This window comes from Pagrus major, chromosome 7, assembly GCF_040436345.1.
Source record: "Pagrus major chromosome 7, Pma_NU_1.0".
NCBI classification, from domain to species: domain Eukaryota; kingdom Metazoa; phylum Chordata; class Actinopteri; order Spariformes; family Sparidae; genus Pagrus; species Pagrus major.
In genome coordinates, this window is record NC_133221.1 from 29,302,121 (window position 1) to 29,326,985 (window position 24,865).

The 24,865-nt window shown below is 41.1% G+C and overlaps 1 protein-coding gene across 1 annotated transcript in view; it reads right to left on the bottom strand.

Annotated features, from left to right (window-relative positions):
• lamb2l (laminin, beta 2-like) overlaps positions 1-24,865 on the bottom strand; it is a 54,393-nt gene that overhangs the window by 832 nt on the left and 28,696 nt on the right. Inside the window, exons 7-34 of the mRNA XM_073470556.1 lie at positions 23,839-23,902; positions 23,205-23,407; positions 22,937-23,057; positions 22,470-22,658; positions 21,933-22,112; positions 21,661-21,773; positions 21,185-21,264; positions 20,818-20,974; positions 18,004-18,144; positions 15,628-15,789; positions 15,407-15,528; positions 12,796-12,916; positions 12,096-12,288; positions 11,844-11,987; positions 10,669-10,900; positions 10,421-10,584; positions 9,999-10,223; positions 9,598-9,812; positions 9,413-9,509; positions 7,288-7,660; positions 6,992-7,176; positions 6,468-6,715; positions 4,729-4,944; positions 4,469-4,613; positions 4,081-4,288; positions 3,334-3,475; positions 2,971-3,147; positions 2,671-2,836 (exon numbers count right to left, since the gene is read on the bottom strand). Of these exons, the coding sequence (XP_073326657.1) occupies positions 2,671-2,836; positions 2,971-3,147; positions 3,334-3,475; positions 4,081-4,288; positions 4,469-4,613; positions 4,729-4,944; positions 6,468-6,715; positions 6,992-7,176; positions 7,288-7,660; positions 9,413-9,509; positions 9,598-9,812; positions 9,999-10,223; positions 10,421-10,584; positions 10,669-10,900; positions 11,844-11,987; positions 12,096-12,288; positions 12,796-12,916; positions 15,407-15,528; positions 15,628-15,789; positions 18,004-18,144; positions 20,818-20,974; positions 21,185-21,264; positions 21,661-21,773; positions 21,933-22,112; positions 22,470-22,658; positions 22,937-23,057; positions 23,205-23,407; positions 23,839-23,902 (4,783 nt within the window). The remainder of the gene's footprint in view (positions 1-2,670; positions 2,837-2,970; positions 3,148-3,333; positions 3,476-4,080; positions 4,289-4,468; positions 4,614-4,728; positions 4,945-6,467; positions 6,716-6,991; positions 7,177-7,287; positions 7,661-9,412; positions 9,510-9,597; positions 9,813-9,998; positions 10,224-10,420; positions 10,585-10,668; positions 10,901-11,843; positions 11,988-12,095; positions 12,289-12,795; positions 12,917-15,406; positions 15,529-15,627; positions 15,790-18,003; positions 18,145-20,817; positions 20,975-21,184; positions 21,265-21,660; positions 21,774-21,932; positions 22,113-22,469; positions 22,659-22,936; positions 23,058-23,204; positions 23,408-23,838; positions 23,903-24,865) is intronic.

Sequence of the window (24,865 nt, forward strand, 5' to 3'; positions counted from 1 at the left end):
TATTATGAGTACAGTGTCATGAAGTTTCTAAAAATGTTATAATCCATTAACATCACCATAGTAGGCTTGTTATAAGCTGGTCCAGATACAACAGATATCTTACATATAGCAATGTACTATTATACTTTAAGAAGAAATCCTGAAGCTATGTCAGGGCTGTTTCTGGACATTTGGGGTATTGATCTTTTATTAGAATATTTTATGACAATTGAAATCATTTTGTGTCATAAACATCCTCTTCAGTTTAAAACATTCAAAATACGTCTATATATTGTGCAGAGATATCTACTGAAGTTAGCATGCTAACCAGCTAGCCCTGAGCCACTTTGTACCTCAAGAGGTGATGGTCCGATAGTCAATAACAGCAACACTCCCTGAGCTCCCGGTCTGGGCAGAGTCAGCTGATAGGTGAGCTAGCTGCATGGCTAGCTGAGCTAACTAGCAAGTGGTGGCTACAGTTAGAGGTTACTCTGGTGATATGTTGCCCCCCATTTGTTTTGAGTATGAACTCAACAAGTGGGGGGCCAGAAGATAGAGCATGTCTTTAACTTCTCCATGCACTCTAAACCACAGATCAGCCACAACATGAAAACCACTGACAGGTGAAATGAATAACCATGTTAAGTGTAAGTTACCATGAGGGGTTGTACTTGATCTGCAACAGTGTTTGGATGGGTGGTACATGTCGAAGCTGCATCCACATGAATGCCAGGACCCAAAGTTTCCCAGAATCACACTGCTTTGTAACTAACTGATCATTGTTATTCACTTCACCAGTCAGTGGTTGTAATGTTGTGTCTGGTGTATATTGTGTGTAAGCAAGTTCTCTAACTTTAATGTCACGTCTTTCTTTTGGTCAGGAATGTATTATAATTGGCACTAATCTGCTGTTAATGTGACGGATGGAATAATGTGTGTTATCAGCACGTTAGATTTAATGGGTGTTTTCATGTCACATCATACGTTCTTAAGTCATAAACACAAGAGAGCAAGGGCGTAGGTTTGGTCTCAGCTTTGGTAGTGACATTACCAGGGGTGGACTGGGACAAAAATTCAGCTCTGGCATTTTCTGTCCAGACCAGCCCACTATATTATCAGCGGACACCACGAAGAAGTCCACAAATCTCGTGGCGTCCTTTCTCACACATACTACAAAGGAGAGTCATATTCCTTGATAGCAGTTAACAAATAAAGCACGTAGCTATGAACTCAAGGACTAAAACTGACAGCTATAGCAATCAACCAATCAATCTTTGTTCATTATAGTGTCAAATCACAACAGAAGTTATGTTATGACCAGGGGTGGGACGAGACTAACGGGAAGAACCCAAAACCAGAGACGGGGTGGAGTTTTTCTCACATCATTACTTACATTTGCACAACAGTTGGTGCATTTCTCAAAACAATTAGTACAAACTGCAAAACCTTGTTGATAACCTGCAAAAGCATGTCACATGCTCAAAATAGAGGTCATTCCTCAAAACCAAGTATTCCTATCAATGAAAGTGTGTGTGTCATAAAAAAAAGTCCTGACACCATCATTTATGAACAAGGTAGTCAAATGGCTTTGTCATGTTTTCATTAGGACACTTTACTAGTGTTTCCCAATGCAAAAAAGCCAGATCTTTGTGACCTGAAAATGCTCAAGACTATACACTAACACTATACACAGCCATTTGAAAACTACAGTAAAAGTAACACATTTACACACAAATTATACCTATTAGATAGTTATCACCTCAGTAAACAATAAATGAATTGAAAGATTACAATAAATTCAATGGTAAATATTGCAAATTAAATTTATTATTTGCTATAGGTTTACTTGTGTTTTGTATCTCTGTTTACAGCTCATCAGACCACGTGAATGTTTACTGTTGCTATGGCAACAAGAGACCGCTGACGTTAGCATCTGTTAGCTAGCTTAGCTAAATCATCTGAACAATAATAACCCATAATATCACAATTCGGCGTATTTGAACAAAATCAACCACAACTACCAACAGTCACAGCCCTTTAACTCTGGGCTGATGTGCTGCCACATGTTAGATTGTCAAAGTTAGAAAATAACGACTTCAGTCCCTGAGGAGCTACGTTAGCATTAGCGGCAGCTACGTTAGCATTAGCGGCAGCTGCGTTCATCAGTATGCAGTTAGTGAGGTCGCATCACATTCAATGTAAAAACGTTTTTTTACTTTGTTTTGGACATGTCTCAAACATTTAGCCGAGCCAGTCCCAGGCTGACGTTACTGACCCTGTCTGCCTCCACTCGCTCATCATCGTCAGGTCCTCCTCCCTCGTCTCCCGGCGCAGCAGCACCTGTGGCTGCTGGCGGGTCGGTGTCACTGGTCCCGGCACCAAAAAGCTCCGTCAACTTCGCACATTTAGCAGCCTCCACCTCCAGAGACTTCAACTTTTTAATCGCTGTTTCTCAGCTGTTTCTTCCTCTTATCCATTTCAAGTAGCGGACACAGTTTGGAAGATGCTCACTACTACCACTCACTAACGTTACTACTGGCTCAGCAGCAGACAAATATTGGTAGTGACTATTTTGCAATCCTCGAACATTGGTTGTGACATGTCACGACCATCTATATAGAAACCTACGCCCATGCAAGAGAGGAAACAATGGACAGATTGTCAGCACTAGAAGCAGCTTTGTGTACTCACTCCTGAGTTGTTCCATCCCCTTGCTGGCTTTGTTGAGGAGGTCCTCTGCCTCCTTCTTCATATCCATGGCCTTTTTGTTGATGTTTGTCAAATCTCCTGACTCCCCACCAAGAGACTTCACCTTCATCTGCAGCTCACGGTACTGTTTCTCTGTGTCATTGAGGTTCTGGGAGACGACACAGTATTGATATCACTTTACAGTATGTACTGTAAAAATAATCATGGCACTGTCCTTAACACCGGCTTCATAATAACACAAAAACATATCTTTTCAACACAAAAGCACAAAAACATACTCACCTGCTGCAGTGAGGATGCTAAGTTTGTGGCATTGTTAGCCAGTGCTTTGGCATCATTGGCCATCTGTCTGTTCTGCTCTGTCTTGTTCCTCAGAGCTTCCACCCCCATGGAGAGGTTGTTTAAACGCATCATGACATCCATCTGCTTATCCTCCACCTGCTTCAGTCTCTCATCCACCTAGAAGGGAATGACACATAAAAAAAGTTTAGAGTTAGGAAGGCAAAGTGCTCCTCAGGCAGGTGGTCCACTAGCCTGTAAAACAACTCTGGAAGTGGGGAGAATATGTAAAACCTACGATTTTACACATTATTGTAAACAAAAATACAAATGTGCAAACACACACAACTTTAAAGAGTGCTATACCTCAGCTGTAGCATTCCTTGTGCTGTTCAGGTTGTTGTGGGCCTCTTTCAGGGCTGTTCTTGCTTTCTCTATGGCCTTCTCAGACACATCCAAAGCCTGTTGTGTCTTGTTGGCTACATCCTTCACTCCCTCTGCTCGGCTCCTGCACAACGGCAAACATGAAATTGGACATTTGGAGAAGGTTTGGACAGGACAAATTGATGGAGTTGCCAAAATCAACTGAAATGAACGTCAAGATGATACATGCTAAACAGAGAAAACTATAACAGTACCTACAATCCTTAGCAGGACAGGAGGAGGACAGAGAGAGGAGAGGAGGAAGGATCTGATACTGAACCACGTTCTTCATTCTTTCTAAACTGCACTCGCTATTTTGATGTCAGGAATATGATTTCATTTACTGACATTTTAGATTTGTTTCTAATGAGATATTATTGAGTTTATTTAGAAACATTTGGAAATGCACTTAGAACTACCCATGCACTGTGTAGTCTATAATTTAGCCTAATCTATGAAAATTAAGTTAACTAAGATAACTTTTTTTTCCTTTATTACAATTATATTTTTATTTATTGTTTTTTATTTTTTATATAGTAGGCCAAGTTCCAGTTCCAAGTTTTATCTTTACTTTAAAGGAAGTAAAATAAATACAGTAAGACTACAGCTTTCTGTATACGTGTATTTGTGTATAGACACGCTGCCCCCACCCCAAAAAATGAAAAATGTGGTCTTTAATTTGTTACATACTTGGCATCTTTAGCTTTCTCGAGCAGCTCCTTGGCTTTGCTGATGTGCTGAGAGGTTTTGTTGACGATCCCCTCGATGTTGGTGAGGTTTGAGAAGCTATCCTTTATCTGCATGATCATTTGGTCCAGAGTCGTCCTGTTGACTGGTAGTTTGATCATCAAGACCTGCTTAGCCACCTTCTCTATGCTCTCTGGATCTCCTCCCTCCTCTGGACAAGAACAGAGAGGAAAGAGAGAAAATCAATGCAAAATGCAGCACAACACAACAAATGCAATACCAGGAGAAAATGCTGCTGCGGTTGAACTAAAGTTAAACTTTAAACCAATGTAACCTTTCGGTAAGAATTCACTTCGTTCAAAATAAGATTTCTAGTCAAACATTAATATACCAGTGAGGAAGTCTCTGATCTTCTTAATGAAATCTTTTAGCTTCTTGTTGTTGTTTTCAAAGTGCTCCTTCTTCTTCTGGGCTTTATCCAGCGTGCTCATTGCCTGGTTCTTCACATCCTGTGTCAGAGTGGCTATATCCTGGAGCTGGACACAGGAAACACAGAAGATTTATACTTTTATAGTGTCCAGTCAGGGCAGGTAAGAGGGTATACAGTCAATCCTTCAGTACTCTATATTCAATATGACAGTGTCTCAGCACCTTTCTGGCCACGCTCTGCAGCTCCTCGTTGGCAGCAGTCAGACTCTCGGTGACATTCCTGGTGAGATTCAGTGCTGCAACTGAAGCACTCACTGTCCCGTTGCATCCCTCTCCTCCACATACACGATTGCCCTGATTGTCACGGCAACCTGCACCACCACACTGGCTGTCGGAGCAACTGCCATTTGCACTGGCATTGCTATGACCACCGCATACCTGTAGAGAACAACAACATGTCATCACTCACATGAAACAAATGCAATGGGACTCATGACATGAGAGAAGTGAGTTTGGTGAACTGTGCCAGATTCATTCAATATGTCTACTGGGGCTGTCACAATATCAGACTTCACTACACGATTATCGTCGCCAAACAAATTCACAATAACGATAATATCGCAATTTCTGTAGAAATTTGAAACAAAAAATATGCCAGCAATCAAATCTATCTTTATTTTTGTTTACTGTGATTTACTTACTTTGTTTTACTTTGACTCTAATATTGCGCACATGTACCCATTGTTAATACCAAGCTATTATCTGGTTATTACTTTTTGTAACTACATAGTATTACTTAATTATTACTAATCTTTAAACAAACTATCACCATGTTATTACCGAGCTGTAATGTAAAGTGCCACAAATAAGTCAAATCAAACTATTACATAAGAATCGGTTCAGTAAACATGCAGTGTAGTACTTATGAATCAATTATGATATTCAAAAAAATGTCATCATAGATGAGACATACACCATTCATTTGTGTAATATCATCATCATTAATTAATTAGATAAACAAAATTTATCTAAGATAATTTTCCATTTTTGTTCCATTATCCTGTTTTGATCTCAAAGTCTGTTATCTAATGAACAAAAAAGCAATCCACTGGTCTAGCATTGCACTCCTGCAACACTCACAAGACACAAACACAAATTATATAAATCGATAAGGCAGAAGAAGAGATATTGGCTTTTTATTTTTACCTGGTATCTACATTACCCACAATGCAACTTAGCTACTGAGTGACCGATTACATGCAGCGTCCTCACGAAAGGGCTTTATTACTTTTTCCATGTATGCAATAGTACTTCACAAGACCTGTAAACACACTTTAATGTGTAAAATTGGTGGTAACCCTTTAAGCAGTGCCACTGAAAGGTTCACTGCACCTGCAAACATTAGCAGCAAACGGGGCAAAACAGGAGATATGACTCGACCGTAGTCATAATGGTGGCACTTGAAGAGCTTTACATTTTCTGAGGTGGTACATGGTGTAAAAACTTTAAGAAACACTGATCTATTTGACCCTTTTGCCCACTGATAAGGATTAAGAAGACCAGTACAGGAGGTTTTGGTCTTGAGTGACTCAGGACAAGTTGAACAATTTCATCAAACTACATTCTGGGAAACATTGAGGGTTGGTCACCAAACTATGTGTTGTACAATATAATTCATCCATTTCAAACTAATGGTACCGCTTTGACAGCTTGTGTCCACTAGATGTCACTGTAGGAGAAGGCGAGCACATTAAACTAGTAAAGAGTAATTAGAGAAAACAAGAGCGTTGTCAAGTCATAAAACTATATTTAATGTGTTAATAAACTGCAAACAGGACACATTTGTCTTGTAGTGCATTAAATTATAACCTACTAAGCTACATTTTCAGCAAGATTAAGTAAAAATGCAGACAGACAATCAGACGTCTAAATGAATGAAATGATAAATTAAAGACACCTGCCTTGTGACTGAGGTGATGGACTTTCTTGTCCAGGTCGTGGGCCTTTTCCTGCAGATCAGTTAAGGATTTGTTCTGAGCAGCCAGACCACGGAGGATCTTGTCTTTACTGGCATCCAGCTTTTTTTTAGTGATAGCGCGGGTTTCTTTGGACTGTTCCACAGGACTGTGAGGACCAGACACCGTCAGGTTGCATTTCTTCTCGGCCTCCAATGACTCCCGATAGTACTTTTTCACTTTCTCAAACTGATCTGTGAGGAAACAGGAGCAACTTACGTTAAAATACTAGTTATAATACCTAGATTTCTTTTTCACAATATTTTCAGTAGCATGATTGAGGTTCACTAAATTTGAATGTGGACATTATCTCTATCACTTCTCTGTCTCCTTTTGTGGGTTTGTATCACACATATTGCAGCTGTTAATGGTGCTTTTGAATTACATTATTATTATCTAAAGGAGGTTCTAATCTGTGCTGTCACATGACATTTTTCTTAATTATTAGAAGATTTGATTAGGTTTGCTACCTGCAAATCCTGAGGTTAGGTAGTCCTCCAGCAGGCGCTGTTTGTGAGCCACAGTGTTGTTAACATCCCTCAGCTCTTTCTCTAGATCACTCAATGTGCGTCTCAGTGCCTCTTCTTCTGCTGCTGTTGTATTTAGCTCTCGGGCAACGCCCATCAGACGCCCGTCGGTGAGGGCAATCTCAGCCCTGGAACACAAAGAGCGGGGGACTCCATTTAATATCCAGACAGTGGGTAGCAGGTGACACATGACTGTGGCTAACCTTAGTGAGCATGCAAACACTATGTGACATCATCACCTGAGGTCATCGATGCTCTGTCCAATCAGCTGGTGCATCCTGTCGCTGTCCTCTGCACTGATCAGATCCTGTACCTGCTTCAGCTTCCTCTCCAGCTCCCTGATGTGCGTGTCCCCAACTCCCGGCGTGACCCCGCTCTCCAGGATCTTCTGTACAGCGTACTCGATGTGTTCCAGGTCCCTTTTAATCTGGCACACCGTGTCGTCCCACAGCTGGAAGCACGGGTGACACTGGACACACTTGGGGAAGTTGCCGGTGAAGCCGCGAGCGCATTCATCACAGTGCTTCCCTGCCGCTCCCTCCCTGCATTCGCACACCCCGGTTATCCGGTCACACTGGGCCATCTCTGAGCCCAGAGGGTGGCAGTTACACTCTGAATGATAGGAAGGAGAAGGGGAGGGAAGAAACACAGGAGGAAAAGACAGAACAATAAAAATCAATAATAATGGTACACAGGTAAAATATATTCAAAGACTGTAAGAAAGAATCTACTCATGTCTTAAAGAAGCAGTTGGAAAAGCTTTTGCTGCATCACGATGCAATATCGTGAGCAGTGGTGGTCCTAGCTTGCATGACACCCTGGGCGAACCTCACCTTCAGCCCCCCCAATACACTGCCCACACTGTCTATAATTACACTGTTTATATTTGTACATATTATGTATATACAATTCTATTTCTTTTTTTTACCTTTTATTATATTGTTTATTTTTTATTATTATTATTGCTCATTGTTATATTGAACTGTCCTTTGGCTGCTTCTGCTACAAATTTCTCAGTTTCCGGGACTTATAAAGGAATTCTGATTCTGAATTCCCTGCTTCACCGCTCCCCCGCACCAGTAGGGAGAGCTAAGGTCCAGCAGGTGAACCTATCCGCCGCCCCCCTCCCTCTTCCCCTTCTTCCACAACCTCTGTATGTGAGACTTTCTCAGCAGCAGCAGACGTACCTTTACAAAACAGAGGGCGCCCAGCCACCCATTCCCCACACGGCAAAATGACGTAGTTGACTTGACGTGTAAATGAGCAATACAAAAACCGGATGAAATGAATGCAAACAAATTTAGGGCAGCCGGTACAGGTCGTCACTGGGGTTGATCTGCCGAGATGACAAGATAAGCCCAGAGGTGGCTGCTACAGAGTCGGTTACTGTGGGCGACTGTCCGCTCAGTATTTTTTTTTTTGCGGGCGCTCATGCCGCCCCTGATTGTGAGCCACATTAAGACAGATTGTCTCAGTGATACTGAGCTAACTGCTGCGACACTATAAATGTCTGTAGAGTGCAGCTGCAGACTGTAGTGATCTCACATTTCATTGAATGTCAAGTTCAGATCCAAGTTTGAAGATTACCAGTCACAGCTGACTCCACTGTGTATTTGCTGTTAGAAAATAATCAGATATTGTGTTCTGTGATAATTATTGCTCTATTTTCAACTTAGAATGAGGAATTAAGGTAAAGTCATATTTCTTTTTCTACCAGGCTTTGTTGTTGCTCCTGTAAATCACATCTCTGCTCTGAAAGTGCATGCTACTAAATCCAGCAAATCCAGAGGAGCACATGACCAACTTTACGCCTGTTGTTGATAAGAGTCATGCTAAACCAGCTTGGATTTAAAACTGCTCCTGGCTAATATCCAGTTGCAGGATAATGAAACTAACGAAATGTCTCTCCATCGCAACATCCCAGATCAAGCTGTTGACTGTCTGCGTTTACATCATTGAGACTTTCTAAAAAAAAAAAAAAGATGAAAAAGGTTAATTTTGTCCTTCTCAACTGATCATTAATTGCTTGATTAACATTCTTGCTGTGTGAATTTGTTTTGTTAGATAGATTGAATGTTGTTAGTGGGTCAGCCATGTTGTTGGGAGGGGACTCCATTGATGCTTTATGCTCAAAGTCAGATAAAAACTTTGAGAGGAATAGGGAGTGGATTTTGGTATAATTGGACATGATACACTGATGGACTGGATGGATTTTACAGCTTGACTAAATATTTGTTCATAATTTTTGCTCAAAATAGAGAACTAACTGATGACTGTTATAAAAAATATGACCCATAGCATAAGGTAAGGTGTGACCATTCGTCCTGGCAAGTATTCTACAATTTTTGTCACAAGTTGAGTTACCTTGACACTGCACCCGTGGGTCTCCCCAGTGGAACTGCTCACACTCAGTGCACTGTTTACCCCCAAAGCCTGGACTACAGCGGCACTGGCCTGTGAACTGTAGAAGAGACAGACGGATATGGATGTCTAGCAAAGATAATATTAAACTTTTTGTCAGAATTCCCTTTTGCATTCTCCAGTTTCACCATGTTGCAGTGAGTTCCCACGGCGTGCTGTGGGTCGCAGTCACAGGGCTCACAGCCTCTCTCCTGACCGTAGTTCCAGTGGTTAGGAGCACACTGATCACAGTTATGGCCCGCCACGTTCTCCCTGCAAGGGCAAGCTCCGGTCTGCCTGTCACAGTGACACTGTCCATCGCTGCAGGCAGACTGGATGGTGCCAGCAGTCACACAGGTACAGCCTGAGAAGAGAATCATATAAGAAACATATTCAAGTCACACACAGAGAGAAGACAGTCAGGCTCTACACTGTCTGTATGTTCCACTGGCAACAATGCAGACAAAATCATGCTCTCTGGTAAATAATAACAATATATAATAATGTATTTTTTTCTCTTTAAACTTCAAAGCTGAGAAACAACGCTTACGTCTGCAGTCGTGGTTCAAAGCGTTGCCATAGTAACCGTGTTGACAAATGGCACAGGACGGGCCGTCGGTGTGGTACAGGCACTTGAGGCATTGGCCTGTCCTGGGGTCACATGACCCAGGATCCTGGGTGTCGATGTTGCCATTGCACTCGCACAGCAGGCACTGTCCACCAGCTTGCTCTGGGTTGCCATAGTAACCAGGGGCACACTGGTCACACCGGGACCCTGAGTGAGGAAAATGAGAATATGGCATGACGATAAGCTTTAAGCTGCTTCCGCGATGTGAGACTGTGGTATGAAATATTTCACATGGTTTTTTTTAAATTATCAATCAGATGCGGTCAGGGGACCCAGAAGAGTGAAAAGTGATTAATGCATTTTAGAAAATTTGAGCTGTGTGTGACTGCAGTGTAATAGCTTACCAGCGTAGCCTTGTTTGCAGTTACAGATGATCTGATTTGAGGAGTGGTCAGCTTCACAGGAGTGCCCGTTGAAGTGATCTGAGGCGGGGTTACCAGGGCAGGGGCAGGGCCTACAGTGCTCACCTGAGCCAAGCACAGGGTTTCCAAAGAAGCCATTCACACACCTGGGACACATGATGGAGACATCTACCATCAGTCTGACGACCAGGGATGAAATCAGATACAGACTGAAAGTGAGGGATCCTTACCGCTCACAGAGGTGTCCTGCTGTATGGTCCCTACAGTGTGTGCACTCCCCAGTGCGGGGGTCACAGATGTCTGCGTGGCCGTTACACTGACAGCGGCTGCAGCTGGGGAAGCCCCACTGGCCTGGCTGGCAGTCTGAGCACTGACGCCCGGTGGCTCCTTGCCTGCACTGGCACTGGCCTGTAACTGGGTCACACTGGTGGCTCAAAGAGCCCTCTGAGTGGCATTCACATGCTTGAAGAGAGGAGGTATTCAAAGGGTTATTCACTGTTATTCTATCGACAATCACTGTTTGTGCTTCATACTGAAATCAGAAACTTAACATATACTGAATAATAATTTAATAATTGAAATAAGAATCATTTGTATTGTTCTCGAAAAGTTGCATGTGTTATAGGTCTTTTTGTGTCTGTTTCACTGGGACCAAACAGTGCAGCTCTACAGTTTAAATATGTGATTAAATATCTAAAAAGTTCACACTTTGTAGTGGTATCTGATTTGGAAACATCACTTTGAATTATAAGAACGGAATTGGGGGTCTGGGGAAAGTAGCACTTAACTCAAATCTTTAACTTGAAAAATGTCAGCGCTGTGACCGCTCTGTATTTTTAGAGTAAGAGCAAATGGATTTGGACTACATGAATCAATTTGCTCTTTTTGCTTGAAATGAGGGGGGTGATAATTTGGGTGATAATTTTCTACCAGGCCACGTCAGAACTGTAACTAAGTATCAGGGACTAAAAAACATGTCAGACAGGATCTGGTTACTTAGTAAATTGCACCATAAGATTATGTGAGTGGACAAGCACAGAATACATGTGTAGGTTTTCAGATGATACAACTACCCAGCCATTACTGGGCTTGAACAAGCATACTAGTCACACACTGGCTCTCTGTGACACAACTACCTTTAAGTGGGAGGAATAAAGCCTCTGACCAGCTTAGACAAGTGATAGTACCACTCAGCTCTGTATTGGGACAGCACACACAGACATTGTGTCTGCCTCTACTTCACAATCAATCTAATAAAGAGAGAACCTGATTAACAGAATGTCTTATTTTTTGAGGATGGCTGAAATAAATCTTTATGTAGCTTGGATTTGACCTAGTGGGACTGATGGTGTTGGGTGAAGGTGTTATCATGTGACAAACTTTGCTGATGGTAAAACAGACTCACCAGTACAGCCATTCACTCCAAAGCCGTAGGTTCCTGGGGCACACTGGTCACAGCGCCGACCCATCACATTGGGTTTACAACGACACTGACCTCCCACCTTATCACACTCGCCACTGAGGGAGCCCTGAGGGTCGCACTGGCAGGCTGGATACAACAGACACGGATAAAAGATGACAACGAAATTATCAGCCATTCAAAAAGTTCAAAAACTTTGAACATACATCCTTATCCTGTGTGTATCTGTCTACTTACACAGAGCACCATCATGAATGATGGATGAAATACTGCAGATGAGTTTGGAGCACATCTCAGCCAGGGCGGGCATCGGCGTCATCATGAAGGAATCCAGACACATGTAGCGAATCATCTCCTCCCGCCGCTGCTCTGCCTCTGGCTCGTTACCTTGGAAACCAGGTAGCTCAGTGTATTTGGGGATCAGAACCAGCTATTGGGAGAGAAAAACAAGTTATACTGTAGCTATAGCAATGGGTGTAAATAGGCTGGGATTATGAGCCTGGGAAGGAATATTAATCACAATAAGCATAATAAATCCAATTTTCTTAATGCAGCAAAGTCATGTGACAGTGACTTTGACAACTTTACAAGCAAGGATTTTTAATGTAAAGAATTTAATGCATTTAAAAGGTGCTCTAAAGGGGTGTTAATTCACTTATTTAAAAGCTTATCCAAAGCCAGGAGAAATGTAACATTTGTAATTGTATTTTCCCCACACTAGGGGGAGACCTTATGGTGTGAAGCCCTAAGCAAAATGCAGATGTGTTTACTTTCCTGCAGAGCCATTATTTAACAATGGACTTACTTTAGGCTCATGTCAGCTACACTGATAGCGCCATAGCCAAAGAAGACTACTTATTTTAGCCATGGTGATGTTTGTTTCCAGCAGTACAGCTGACTTTCCAACAGGCTTGGATAAAGAGGGTGGTGGGCTCACCGAGTCAATAAGAATGAAGGCAGTGAGATGTCTGTGTGAGACCCCGTGACGCTGGAACCTGATCGCAACCACATAACGATTACTGGGCTCGAAACAGAACGGCCTGGGCATCTGGATGTATCTGGAAAAACATCATACATGCACAAACATTTAAATAAATAAATGCATACATATATATATACGTGCAAATAGTTTTTCAAACTCTACTCTTCTTTATTTCTCTCTATTTTTACTTTCACTAATGGGCTTCACATTCAAGAGGTGATGTCACCTCACCGACATTAATTTCCTGCGCAGGCATGTTCAATGAGGCCTACTCAGTGACAGATACTGTGACAGGCAGTGAGGTCCGGCAGAGTTGAAATGTGTCAACTTCTATAAACCAATATCATAACTGCACACCGAGTCACTGGTTGTTTTCTTCTACCAATACACTAGAAACATATTTATTTTTAGTGTATTGCCTTTATGTTCGCATATAAAGAGTCTTTAAATCTCCTGAAAAGCACTATACAAAAAATAAAATGTATTATTAATAAATACATAGAAAAGTTCCAAAGAGGAAATGAACTGATTCTGACTGAGCCTTTTTAGTTTTAGCAAAACTAAGCTGCAAATATGTAATCTTATAGTTTTTATTACTTAAAAAGTTAAGTGTATTTATTGATTGTTATGTGCAGATTGCATTTGAAGTGTGTTAGTTCATTATTTAAAATGACTACAAAAGCACAACATGAAAGACAGAAATATTACATGTACAAATCAACGCAGTACGTGTTGCCGATGACATTTAGGTTATTTCCTACTACCATGCCTGACTTGTCTGTTTTTAAGGGAAACGCTGTTCACCAGGGGTGCCTTGACTCACTCTCTACCTGCCTTTGGTGTGTGTGTTTTGAGCTCACTCTGCTAATTGGTTTTGGCTGACGGACCAACAGAAGAGAGCGGAAGGCTGAGACAGCCAGATCCGGGCAGGGTCTGACCTCTTAGTTCCAGATGAGTTCAGACTCTGAAAAGCTATTCAGCTGGTTGAAACTAAACAGTTTTGGTGTTAGTCTTTCCCTGGTTTTTTATCCTATTTTAGCTTCCAACATGGATAATTTAACACTTAATCTAGTCTTATCTACAGTAATCTGTCTAATGTGTCAATTTTATAACAATGCAATAAGCTTTTAATATCAAAAGATCAATAAGTAGTAAATTCACACTATCATTTAAGATAAGGTTTTCAATAATCTTTCTGTTTAAGCAGATAAAATTAACAAGCCTTTTAGACTAAAAGGGGGAAACATGAGAACAGCAAATTTAAATGAAACTAGAGATGACAAAGTAAAATGTATGATGGAAGAAATATGATGAATTGTGGAATGAAAATCTTCTGTCTTAATTGAGATCATTTTAAGTTAATTATCATCTTACTATCACATTATTATCATGATATCGAACAAGTACTCTTCTTTAGTTTTTCGATACTGTACTGAGTGTTAACAAGTCTATTCACTAACTGTGTTTTGAGCTCAGAAAATAAAACAGCCCTAAAAATATCTAAACTGAAAAACCCTGAAAATCTTTCACTGTAAGTGAAGTCTCTTAGAATAAAAAAGGTAGGCTAAAGCTTACATAAAGTAGGAAAACTTGGTACAATGGCTTTTGATCAGATAGCTGATCTGAGTGCTGTGTGAAGTAACAAGAAACTGCAGCCATGTTAGTGGCTCTGTGAAACTGTGCTCAGGCAAACCAATGTTTTGTGCTAAATGCTAAGATCAGCATGCTCACATGATCATGATGGTCTTTGTCATCAATGACAACGCTAAGATGCTGATGGTAGGCACTGTAAAATGGAAGCAGGTAATAGTGTTTCACTACTATAGCCTCAGATAAATACTGTCTCTATTGACTATAAGAACCTTTTTCTATCATTCAAAACATATTGTTTATCATCATTTTTCTTCTGTGTTCAGTTGCGTTTAGAAAAACAAACCGTCTGTCAGACCAGGCTAAAGCAGTCTGTGATATTGAAGTATCTTGGCTCCAATTCAGCCCAACTTCCCACCCATACACTGCTGGAAAGGCAAAATAATTGGCTACAATTGTGGGTGACTGATTTCATTATAACAGCTTGGTCCACTATGGCAGCAAATATACGTGAAAGAGCCAATTGGCCTTCCAAAGCCAGGGACAACTCAGTGACCCTGGAGTTTATATACAACCTCTCTGCCAGACTGTACCGCTCTTTGCTCGTCCCAAACAGGTCTTCAGATGTTTCCATAACTAAACCTCAGAACACAAAGCTGCTGCCTTCCTTTCATATCACTGCAGCTGATCCTTACACAGGCTTTCTGGAATGTTTGTCCTCCTATCAGTGAATCAACGGTAAATAGTACCGCAGGGTACAGTGAAATAAGAATACAAATACAGGCCTGACTCATGCAGAGCAGACAGGCCAGGGCAGGTTGAAGTGATAACAATGTAATGATGCAATTCATCCTCAGCTATAAAACCATACCAACACCTATAACATTTGAACAAATCGGTTAGTGAACTAAACAAACATTCTGGATACAATGGCCTCTCTCTGACACAATCACATATTGTATGTAAGAGTTGGTACCTGTTGCGGTGCGGAAGGGTCACTGTGTAGAGCTGTTCGGTTGGTAAGAGGTTTCCACACCGGAGACTGGAGGGCAGCAGTACAGATGTGATACTAACTACAGCCTCCCAATCCTCTGTGGACTACACGCACACACACACACACACACACACACACACACACATACGGCTCAGTTCGAAAGATCTCCATTAATGAGTTTTACATCGGTCACGGTCACATACCTCAGGTTCGTAGCGGATCATGATGTCATACTCCATGGCGTAGGGGATGTTGTCAATGGTGAACACCAGGCCGGCACCATCTTTGACGCGGGCAAAACCAGGACCTGTCCACGACACCATGTGGCTGGGAGTGTGTCCTCTATGAACGGTCCTCACATCCGGCTGAGACACACAGACACATTTTCAAAGAATCAGTTTCTTTCTGAACTTCTTCTACTTTATACTACACTTCAACAACCTCTGTATACCCTCACTGAACTAACTTTTCACTTTCGTCAGGATGACAGCTGTGTGTGCTCTCTATTATACAGCTCGTTTGTGGAATGCAGTCTGATAAAGCAGCCTTTACAAAGACTAGAGCTGCTCAATGAATTATATAATTATTCTGATCACCAATTCTAAAATTTAAAAAACTATTATAAAAACTGTCACTGTCACTGTCACACTTGATGTGACATCTTGCATGTCTTATTTGATATTCTTGACTTAGTCTTGGTAATTAAGTAACAAAGTACATTTATTTACTCATGTACTGTGCTTAAATAAAATAATACAATTTTGAAGTGCCTGTACGTGTACAGATTATTTTCATTTTATGACCTTCTACTTCTCCCATCACTCAGAGCGTTTCAATTACATTTATCCAACAGCTGTAGCTTAGGTACAGAGATGTGAAGTTAAATTATCTAACATTTCATCAAAACATTAGATTAGGGAGAATAGAGTAAAAATATGAATACAAATTGTAGTAGAACTTTTGATAAATCATCTTTCCCACCCCATTTGTCATCTAATGTCCCCCACTTTAAATTTACTCAAAGTAGCTCCATCTTTACCAGCCACAACAGGAAAATACTGCTTACTATTTTGCTGTGTTTGGTTAAGTGTCACTATTTGATGACCTGGGAATGAGACTCAGCAGTCAACTATCTTTCTCTGGAATTGTTGACACCAGAAATATCCCAAACTACAAATAAATCACCTTTGAATGGTGTGTTTATAAACAGCAACCAACAAATCCTGCATGCTATTCCTTTAAATCGGTGACATCCAAATAATTTGGCTTAACACAACTTGAGTAACATAAAGCTGCGTATCTTTTATCTTTGATGCTTTTGACTTTGTATCCCTTGTTTTGCTGTCACACCAATATGATTACAGTCATGTTTTCCAATAGGATTTACATTCTTTGGGTCTCTGGGCTACAAATACCTGCAGTCCTACATATTCACAGGTCTTTTTACAGCTTGGCTAGTTGGAAATGACCAAATTAACTTGACAGCCAAGCATTTAATTAGGCTAATAGCTTCAAATTGCCAAGTGGTGCATACAGCACATGACCACAAACCTTGAACAATGTAGCTTTGAGAACGTTGTACTGTACTTGTAAGCATGTGGACTATTGTTACAGTTAAGTTTTATTAGATGCTTGAAAAGATCATCATGCAGAACTGAACAGTAACCCCTAAAACTACTGCTGACAGTTTCAGTTCACTTTAATGACCAGTACATCATGGATACTCCATTCAACCCAGTTACCAAGGCTTTTAACAAAAAAACCTTCCTGAGTAAACTGCCTTACATGTCTGTTTATGTACAGTACATCAGTGGTTCCCAGCCTAGGGGGTTGGCCCCAGGGTAAACCTGAAAACCTGAGGGGTCACTGGCAGCTTGTTTCTTGTGGGATACTATATACCATTACCCTGTAAAGCCTTAAAGCAACATTATGGAACCTTAAAATAACAGCTTCAAAACCATGTTGATGGTTGTGTCTGCATTATGTTACTTCATCGAGAGGGTAGCGTTACATACATGTTTACTGCAAGATACAAGTTTTCAACACATAACGTATTTACGACAGTGGTGTTGCACTCAGACTGTGGGGGATGCCAAATCGCACAAAATGCCAATTTCTACATAATGTTGCTTTAAATTATACGAAATACCTTATATTTTCATCTTTTCAAGCCTCTTAAAAGGCTTAAAAGAAGTGTGTTTTTCACCTCTTCGGGCCTCTAAATATCCTTCAAATAATTGAAATACTGGACTTTAAACCATTTCAGGCCTCAAATGCAAATCCAAAAAGGAAAAATCTTTACCACCATGACCACACACTAATGACACACCAAAGCCATATCTGTAATGAGGGGTCACAAGAGGACATATTTTAAGGTTTTAGGTTCACAAGCCCAAAAGGTTGGGAACCATACATTGTTTTTGTCCAATGGCCTGACTTGGCCTGGCCATGACTGAGTTTACTATTGTACCCACAAATATGACAGAAATAAGTGTTGTGACTTTAATAAGCTGTCCCTTGGGATTCTTTTTGTCAAACCATAAATAAAATCTGTGAATCAATCAAAGTAAATATCCTACTGTTTGTTGAAGCTGGCGGATACGTCTCAGTGCTGCCCGATGTTGCTGCGAATTTGTAACGTGGCGGTGACGCCGGTGTCTCCGCAGCTGGTTGCTGAGGTGCTGGACACAGTCAGTCTCTGCCTGAGGACGAACTTTGCCCTGAGAGGGGAGGGGAGGGGAGGGGAGGGGAGGGGAGGGGAGGGGAGGAGAGGAGAGGAGAGGAGAGGAGAGGAGAGGAGAGGAGAGGAGAGGAGAGGAGAGGAGAGGAGAGGAGAGGAGAGGAGAGGAGAGGAGAGGAGAGGAGAACTTGTTACAACACTTCTTACAACCTGCAGGGGTTCATCCTGCACAACTTCTTGGTCCAAATGCTAAAATGAGAAGACAGAGCAGAAAGCGTTGCAGTGTGGTCAAATCGTAGGAGCGTGACAGAGATGAACAAAGGATTTGAAGCTGAGAGAATGTTCTCCTCTGTGTGTGTTGTACATGTTAGTAAGTGTGTGTGCTGCACCGTAATAATTCGTTGTGACAGGTCGGTATCTGTGCTACTGTCTGCTGTTTTTATGGGTCACTTCAGCTGTGGAGTTTGAATTCTGCACAGAAATGCTGGACTTTAACTGTATCCTGCATATTCTTTTTGTCCTTCAGCATGTACACATAATTTCCAGCCAGCTCCAGTTAAACAGTTCAACCTCTACAGACAATGGCCTCATTTGTCAAAATCTTATCTCCTCTTGCTTGGTGTCGGTTTCCTTTTTTTTCTCAAAACATTCTTAAGTTGATCTTTGTATTTTTTTCACATTCCTGTTGCAGTGATGTTGTAAGTATGAAGTGTCTGAGCTTGCCCGAAGGGAAGTGGAGGGGGCAGGGGGTCTCTTTAGAGTGCAGAGGACGGAGGTGGGTGGAGGGGAGGTGAAGGAGAGGGACAGAGACAGTAAAGAATGTGAGAAAGTGGGAAGACAGAGATGAAGGATAGGAAAAAAGAGAATGTGATGTAGGGTAGATATGAGACTGAAAGGTGGGTAACATGAGCCAGTGACAGCAGGAACAGGCCTGTCACTGTAGCTGTCTAGCTGCTAAATGTGGCATTCCATGTCCCCCCTAACACTGCATTCACGTCACAACACCACTGTTATTTGCATCATCTACCCTCGCATACATCTCCCAGCTGAAACCACAAAGGCTATCAGACTGTTGCCTCTTAAGGTACAAAGTGGTGTTACAAAACAGGACAGGTCGTGGCTAGCCGGTTAGCATGCTAATTTCAGCAGATATCTCCTCACCACAGTACATAGACGTATTTGACATAACGTCAACACTGTTGTTTCTTCACACTCTGTTGATAATGTTAGTTCATTTTTGTAATGTTTTAAACAACAATTCTGGCAGACCTCTACCAAGGAGGAAGGTCACTGAAGAGTTAATTAAAACAATTTTCTTCTTTTCTTGACTGAGAGGGCTGCCAACTCTCTATGACTCTCTCTCTCTTTTCCGTAATGGCACAATGTAAAATAATACTTTGAAAAGAGAATAGGGAACCTTGGCGGCTGAATGGCTACAGTGCATGTCAAATAACAACAAACTAAGCAGTTCAAATCTGGCATCAGATCTGTGCATGGCGTACCCCCCTACATGATCTTGCTTCCTGTCCTGTCCCCCCAAAAAAGAGAGAACAAAAAGAACTGTTTGTTTGTTTGTTAGTCTAACCCTACATGGTAATTGTGATTTCTGATCTTGCTTTTGTATTTAAATTATAAAGTAGAAAAACAGCAATGTTCAGGAATTTTAAAAAACAATAGTTGTAGTGGTAGCTGCTGGCACAGGGGTGAGAGATGATAATGACACCTCTCTGAGCTTCATCACCATTGCATCTAAATCCAGAATCCAAACAAGCGCACCCTTCCAAATCCCCCCATAAAGACAACCTTGGTGGAGTCAGAGCAACATGAAATCTCCTTCTGTTTCAGTCATAACATTATCCAAGACTTGACTTTTGATCTGAGACTGCACAGTGTGTACGATATACAGAAGCATAAGAAGATTAGACCTGCTGTGAATGATGTTTTAGAGACTTTTTTCCTTACTTCCTGTGGAGGCCAGACCATACACTTCACTGTACAAGGACATGTAATCCAAGGATATGTTATAATTATTAACACTGCCACAAGGACTTGCAGAAAAACATGCTTTAAAATCAAGGAGGCTAGTACCAGATCAAATGTTCAGTCCACTTCATGATGACTTTAAAGAAATAGTACAACATTTTGGGAAGTACGCTTATTTGCTTGGGAGTTAGATGAGAGGATTGATACCACTCTCATGATCATCCGTTAAGTATGAAACTAGATCCAGGATCTAGTTTAGTCTAGTCTAGTTTAGTCAGGACCTAGCTTAGTTTAGCATAAAAACTGGAAGCAAGGGGAGTGGCTTTGTCCAAAATTCAAAAATCCCATCCACGTTATATCTTGTTTGTTTATGTTTGTTATAGTCATGTTGGCCAGAAAGTATAAATCAAACTTAACCAGCAGCGGCAGCAGTTTCTGCTCTGTGCCAAGAAATAATTACAGCTGGAGATGTCCCAATCCAGGCAAATTTTAGTGAATTGGTATTGGCTAAAATAAACCCAATCAAATGCTGATCACTGCTCTCTTTAACCATGTTGTTACCATGTTGATATTTCACCTTCTCCCCAGTCCCCTGTGGCAACAACCTCACGCCAATGGTACCACTTACACTTTGTTGCTGGACATTATTATCAGTCTGAATTACATTATAGTGACCTGTGAACTGTGACTTAGTGATTTACACTGAATCATACTGTAGTAATGTGCTCACCGGTAGTGCAGAGTCAGCAGGGGAATGACCAGTGGCATCTTCAGCCTCATATTTGTAGTAGTCCAACGGGGCACAGAAATACCCAGGCTGGACCTCTGAACACTGTCGACCAATCAGATGCCTCCTGCAGTCACACTGGCCGTTCTCCATCATGCACCTAAAATAACAGACGAAGGCAAATGTTCAGTCTTTGTTTATCTTGACCTTCTCTTCTTTCTCTCTTGCTCTCTTTGTGACACAGACTGAATGATTCACAGCATCACTTCATGATTTATTGAATTTCTACTTTTGTACCTGAATAAATAAATCACATTTTTAACAGCTTATGTTTAAAAATACAGATGTTTAAAATTGTGAAAATCTGTACCTGTTGTTGAAGGCTCCACCGAAATCACAGTCACATGGTCTGCAGCCGGCCAGATCGTTACTGAGCCCCCAGTATTCAGGCTGCAGGGATGGAAATAACCCTCAAAACCAGAATGCACAGTGAAATGTCTAGTGTGTAACTTTTACTGTCTGCACTCTGTCTGAAGCTCTGATGTCCTGTGCAGCTTTTGAAGTTGTTGCAATATGTTCCTTTATCAATGCCACCAAGATAATTAATTGCCATCCTTGGCTGATGAGGAGCAACTCCCCTTATTAATACTTAAGAAAGTCCTTCCTTTAAAGATGTGACGTGACAAGGTAAAACAGTTCAGGTCAACACAACTGCTTTGAATCGCGCAACAAATCATAAAATGATGAAAAACATTGCAACACTTAACAGCCAAAAAGCCGACCTTTGTCTTTTCTTTGGTTTTCTCCTTCTTCTTAGCAACACATTTTGTAACAGTTGTTACTAACCAGACACTGGTTGCAGTAGCGACCAGTGACATATCTTTTGCAGGAGCAGTCCCCACTGATCTGGTCGCAAGGAGCTCCCATCATGATGATGCCGCGAGGGTCACAGTTGCAAGCTGATGAAAACACACAAAGAATAAGATAGTGGCTGATGCGCTATTTACGTATCTCAAATTTAGATTATGTGGTTTTATATTCCAAAAAAGGCAGAAATCAATTTTCATCCCTGTTCAAACATGAAGCATTTTCAGTGACAGACAGTGACAAATACGTACGCTGACAACCCAGCTGGTCGTTCTGGCTGAGTCCGTAATAACCCTCTTTGCAGTCGTCGCAGCGTGTGCCTTTGACATTGGCTTTGCAGCGACACTGTCCTGCGATCATTCCCATGTCCAGGTCAGTGTGACTGTCACACACTCCTCCCTCCAATGAGCCGACTGGGTCACAGTCACAGGCTGCAGGTCAGATGTCAAATGGAGATTGTACGTCAAGGGAGAAAAGAAGGCGAGGCAAGAACAAAAGGACAGAAATGGGAGACTCGATTACATGAAGAATAGAGCGATGAGGAAATTATTTTTCAGAAGGGTTTTTACTTTACGATGCACACAACATCTGCAATAAATGTGCTTTCATTTGTTTTAAATGCAGCATCAAGGATTGTGGCATTTTCCTCAGGCTGATCAATGCCAGTGTTCAGTTAATTGAATTAAGAACATCCTTGAGGCCCACAAGAAGATTTTTTCCTCAATACTAACCTTAATTTAGATGCCTTTCTACATCATGCCTAAAAAAAACCACCAACCAAGACTCACCAACACAGACTCGTGGGTCCCTGATATCCCTGACAGGGTCTTGATAGTAGAAAGGTTTGCACATCTCACAGTTGCGTCCCATGGTGTTGTGCAGACAGTCGTCACACACTCCTCCACTGACATTTCCAGTGGCCAAATACACCGCCATATCGAAGTGACACTGGTTTGAGTGGCCGTTACAGTTACACTCTGGAAAATCGAGCAAGAAATTGAACAAATAAAGACTTATTAGACGCACAGGAACAATACATGTGTGCACCAATGGTCTCATAAAAAGCATGATTAAATATTTCTAAGCCTTCCAAAAAAACATTGCAGTTAATGTAGAAAGTAAGTGAGTGCAGCAGTTCAAAGATGAATAGCATCATCCCTCATCTGCATCTCTGAGTTAATTATCCCATCAGAATTTTGTGAGACAGTTTGTAACATGCATGTTTTTGTGTGTCACAAGGTCTGTGTGTCCCCACCTCTGCAGGTGTGTGGGTTTTCTGCCTCTGCTGGTCTCCATGGCAGGTCATTGTGGAAATCTCTGCAGCGCTCACAGTTCAAGCCTTCTGTATTATGTTTGCACACACAGCGGCCGTGGATCTGGTCAATCACAATGCAAAAAATGATGAAGAAAAAGTTTAGTGTTGGCACTGTCATTAATGATGGTATGATACTGCGTCCTGATTAAGTTTCTATTAGTTTCAAACAATAGAATGACTTTCGTCATGATGAAATTCACTAGCTAACCATGCCACTCTCCCGAGCGTCGATGCCGGGCACTGGGGCGCACTCTGAGGCGTGTCCGTAACAGAAGCAGCTCCCTCTGACCACCAGCTCATAGATGGCGTAGTAATATTTCTGCAGGACATCAAAACGTCGGTCGAGCAGGTCGTCTCCCAGAGTGTTCAGCTTGGTAAAGTTGATACGCAGGTTGGTGATGCGCAGAAGCTCTGTAAGGGATGTTTGATTTGTTTCCATGACAAAACTGAACTTTCATTAGTGACTGATTGACTGGTGCAGTTTCATTACATTACTAAAAAGAGTAATAGAGTCTATTAAAAGACCTAAAAAATAAACAAACAGTTGAATGCTGAATGCCTAAAGTTTGTATTTACTTTATTGTCTTATATTACAAAAATGATATAATTATAGATGTAAAGGCAAAGAACTCTGAAGAAAAGTAATAAGAGGCGGGTGTGAGGTAGTGTGTAGTAGTCCAGTTAAGATGGCAGAGAGAGATGTAAAAATCATGAACTTTTATGTTCAGCAGAAATGATGAATCAAGGTTTGACATTTCCTGTTTTAAACCTCCGATGTGCATGGTCTTTAGCATATTGACAGTGTTAGTGGTCCCTATTCCAAGTTCAAAGTCTTCACTGACCTTGGATGTCCAAGCTGTAGGGGTCTTTCACATGAATGGCAGGATCCAAAACTTTATAAATGACCTTGAATACAAGAAAATACATGTTTCAGCGAGAGGAGGAAGAAAATCCCATTCAACTCCAAGGTCATATCCAGCTAAAAATAACAGATGTTAACCAAAAACCAAGGAATGCTGTGCAAAGCGAAAAAATTCATAACATCAGAGCAGGTAAAAGATTTATCAGAGCTTCAGTTGATAAATTAATGAATACAATAAATACATCCAATTCATCTGATGAAGACAGTCATCTCCATACAAATTATTCTTTAAATTTGATAAACCTTAATATTTTCATTAAATCAAACTCTGTGTCTGTGTTTTTAACCATTTATATTTACCTTTACCTTCCTTTACCTACCATTTGTCTTTATATAGCAGATTTTTAATGTTATTGTATGTATGTCACTTCCATTCCTCACCTTGATTCAAAGTGTTTGTGACCAAGATTAGCAATAACAGCACTCAATAATCAAAAATAGGCTGTTTATTCATTAGCAGATCAGTTTTAAATTTAACATGATGATGAAGCATGAAAGAGCAATCACAGGGAGATGTTATATGAAGAACTACACGTATCGTATCTGCTCATGGCACGATGGAGGGGTGCTGTACATTGGCTGCCCACCGTTCAGTCACAAGTTCCACTTCATTGTACGTTGTGTGATTGTCTGTGGTAGAAAAAGGTACTTCTCCATCTTATTATTATTTTTATTTATTTATTATTATTACTATTTTAAATCAACAAAAATGTATTTGGCTGCACTGTTAACAAATACAACACTACAGTAACTCTGACTCTTCTGTTGTTTTTCTGATATAGTATTTTCTCAGTCAGCGTTTGCTGTAAAAAACTAAACCACACTTGCTGTTACCATGGTAACCATGTGTGTCGTAAAATCAACCAGGACAAAAATTTTAAGGATCATAACTTTAAAACATTACTTTGAAACAACAAGTTTTTGGACAAAAAGTCCAAATCACATTT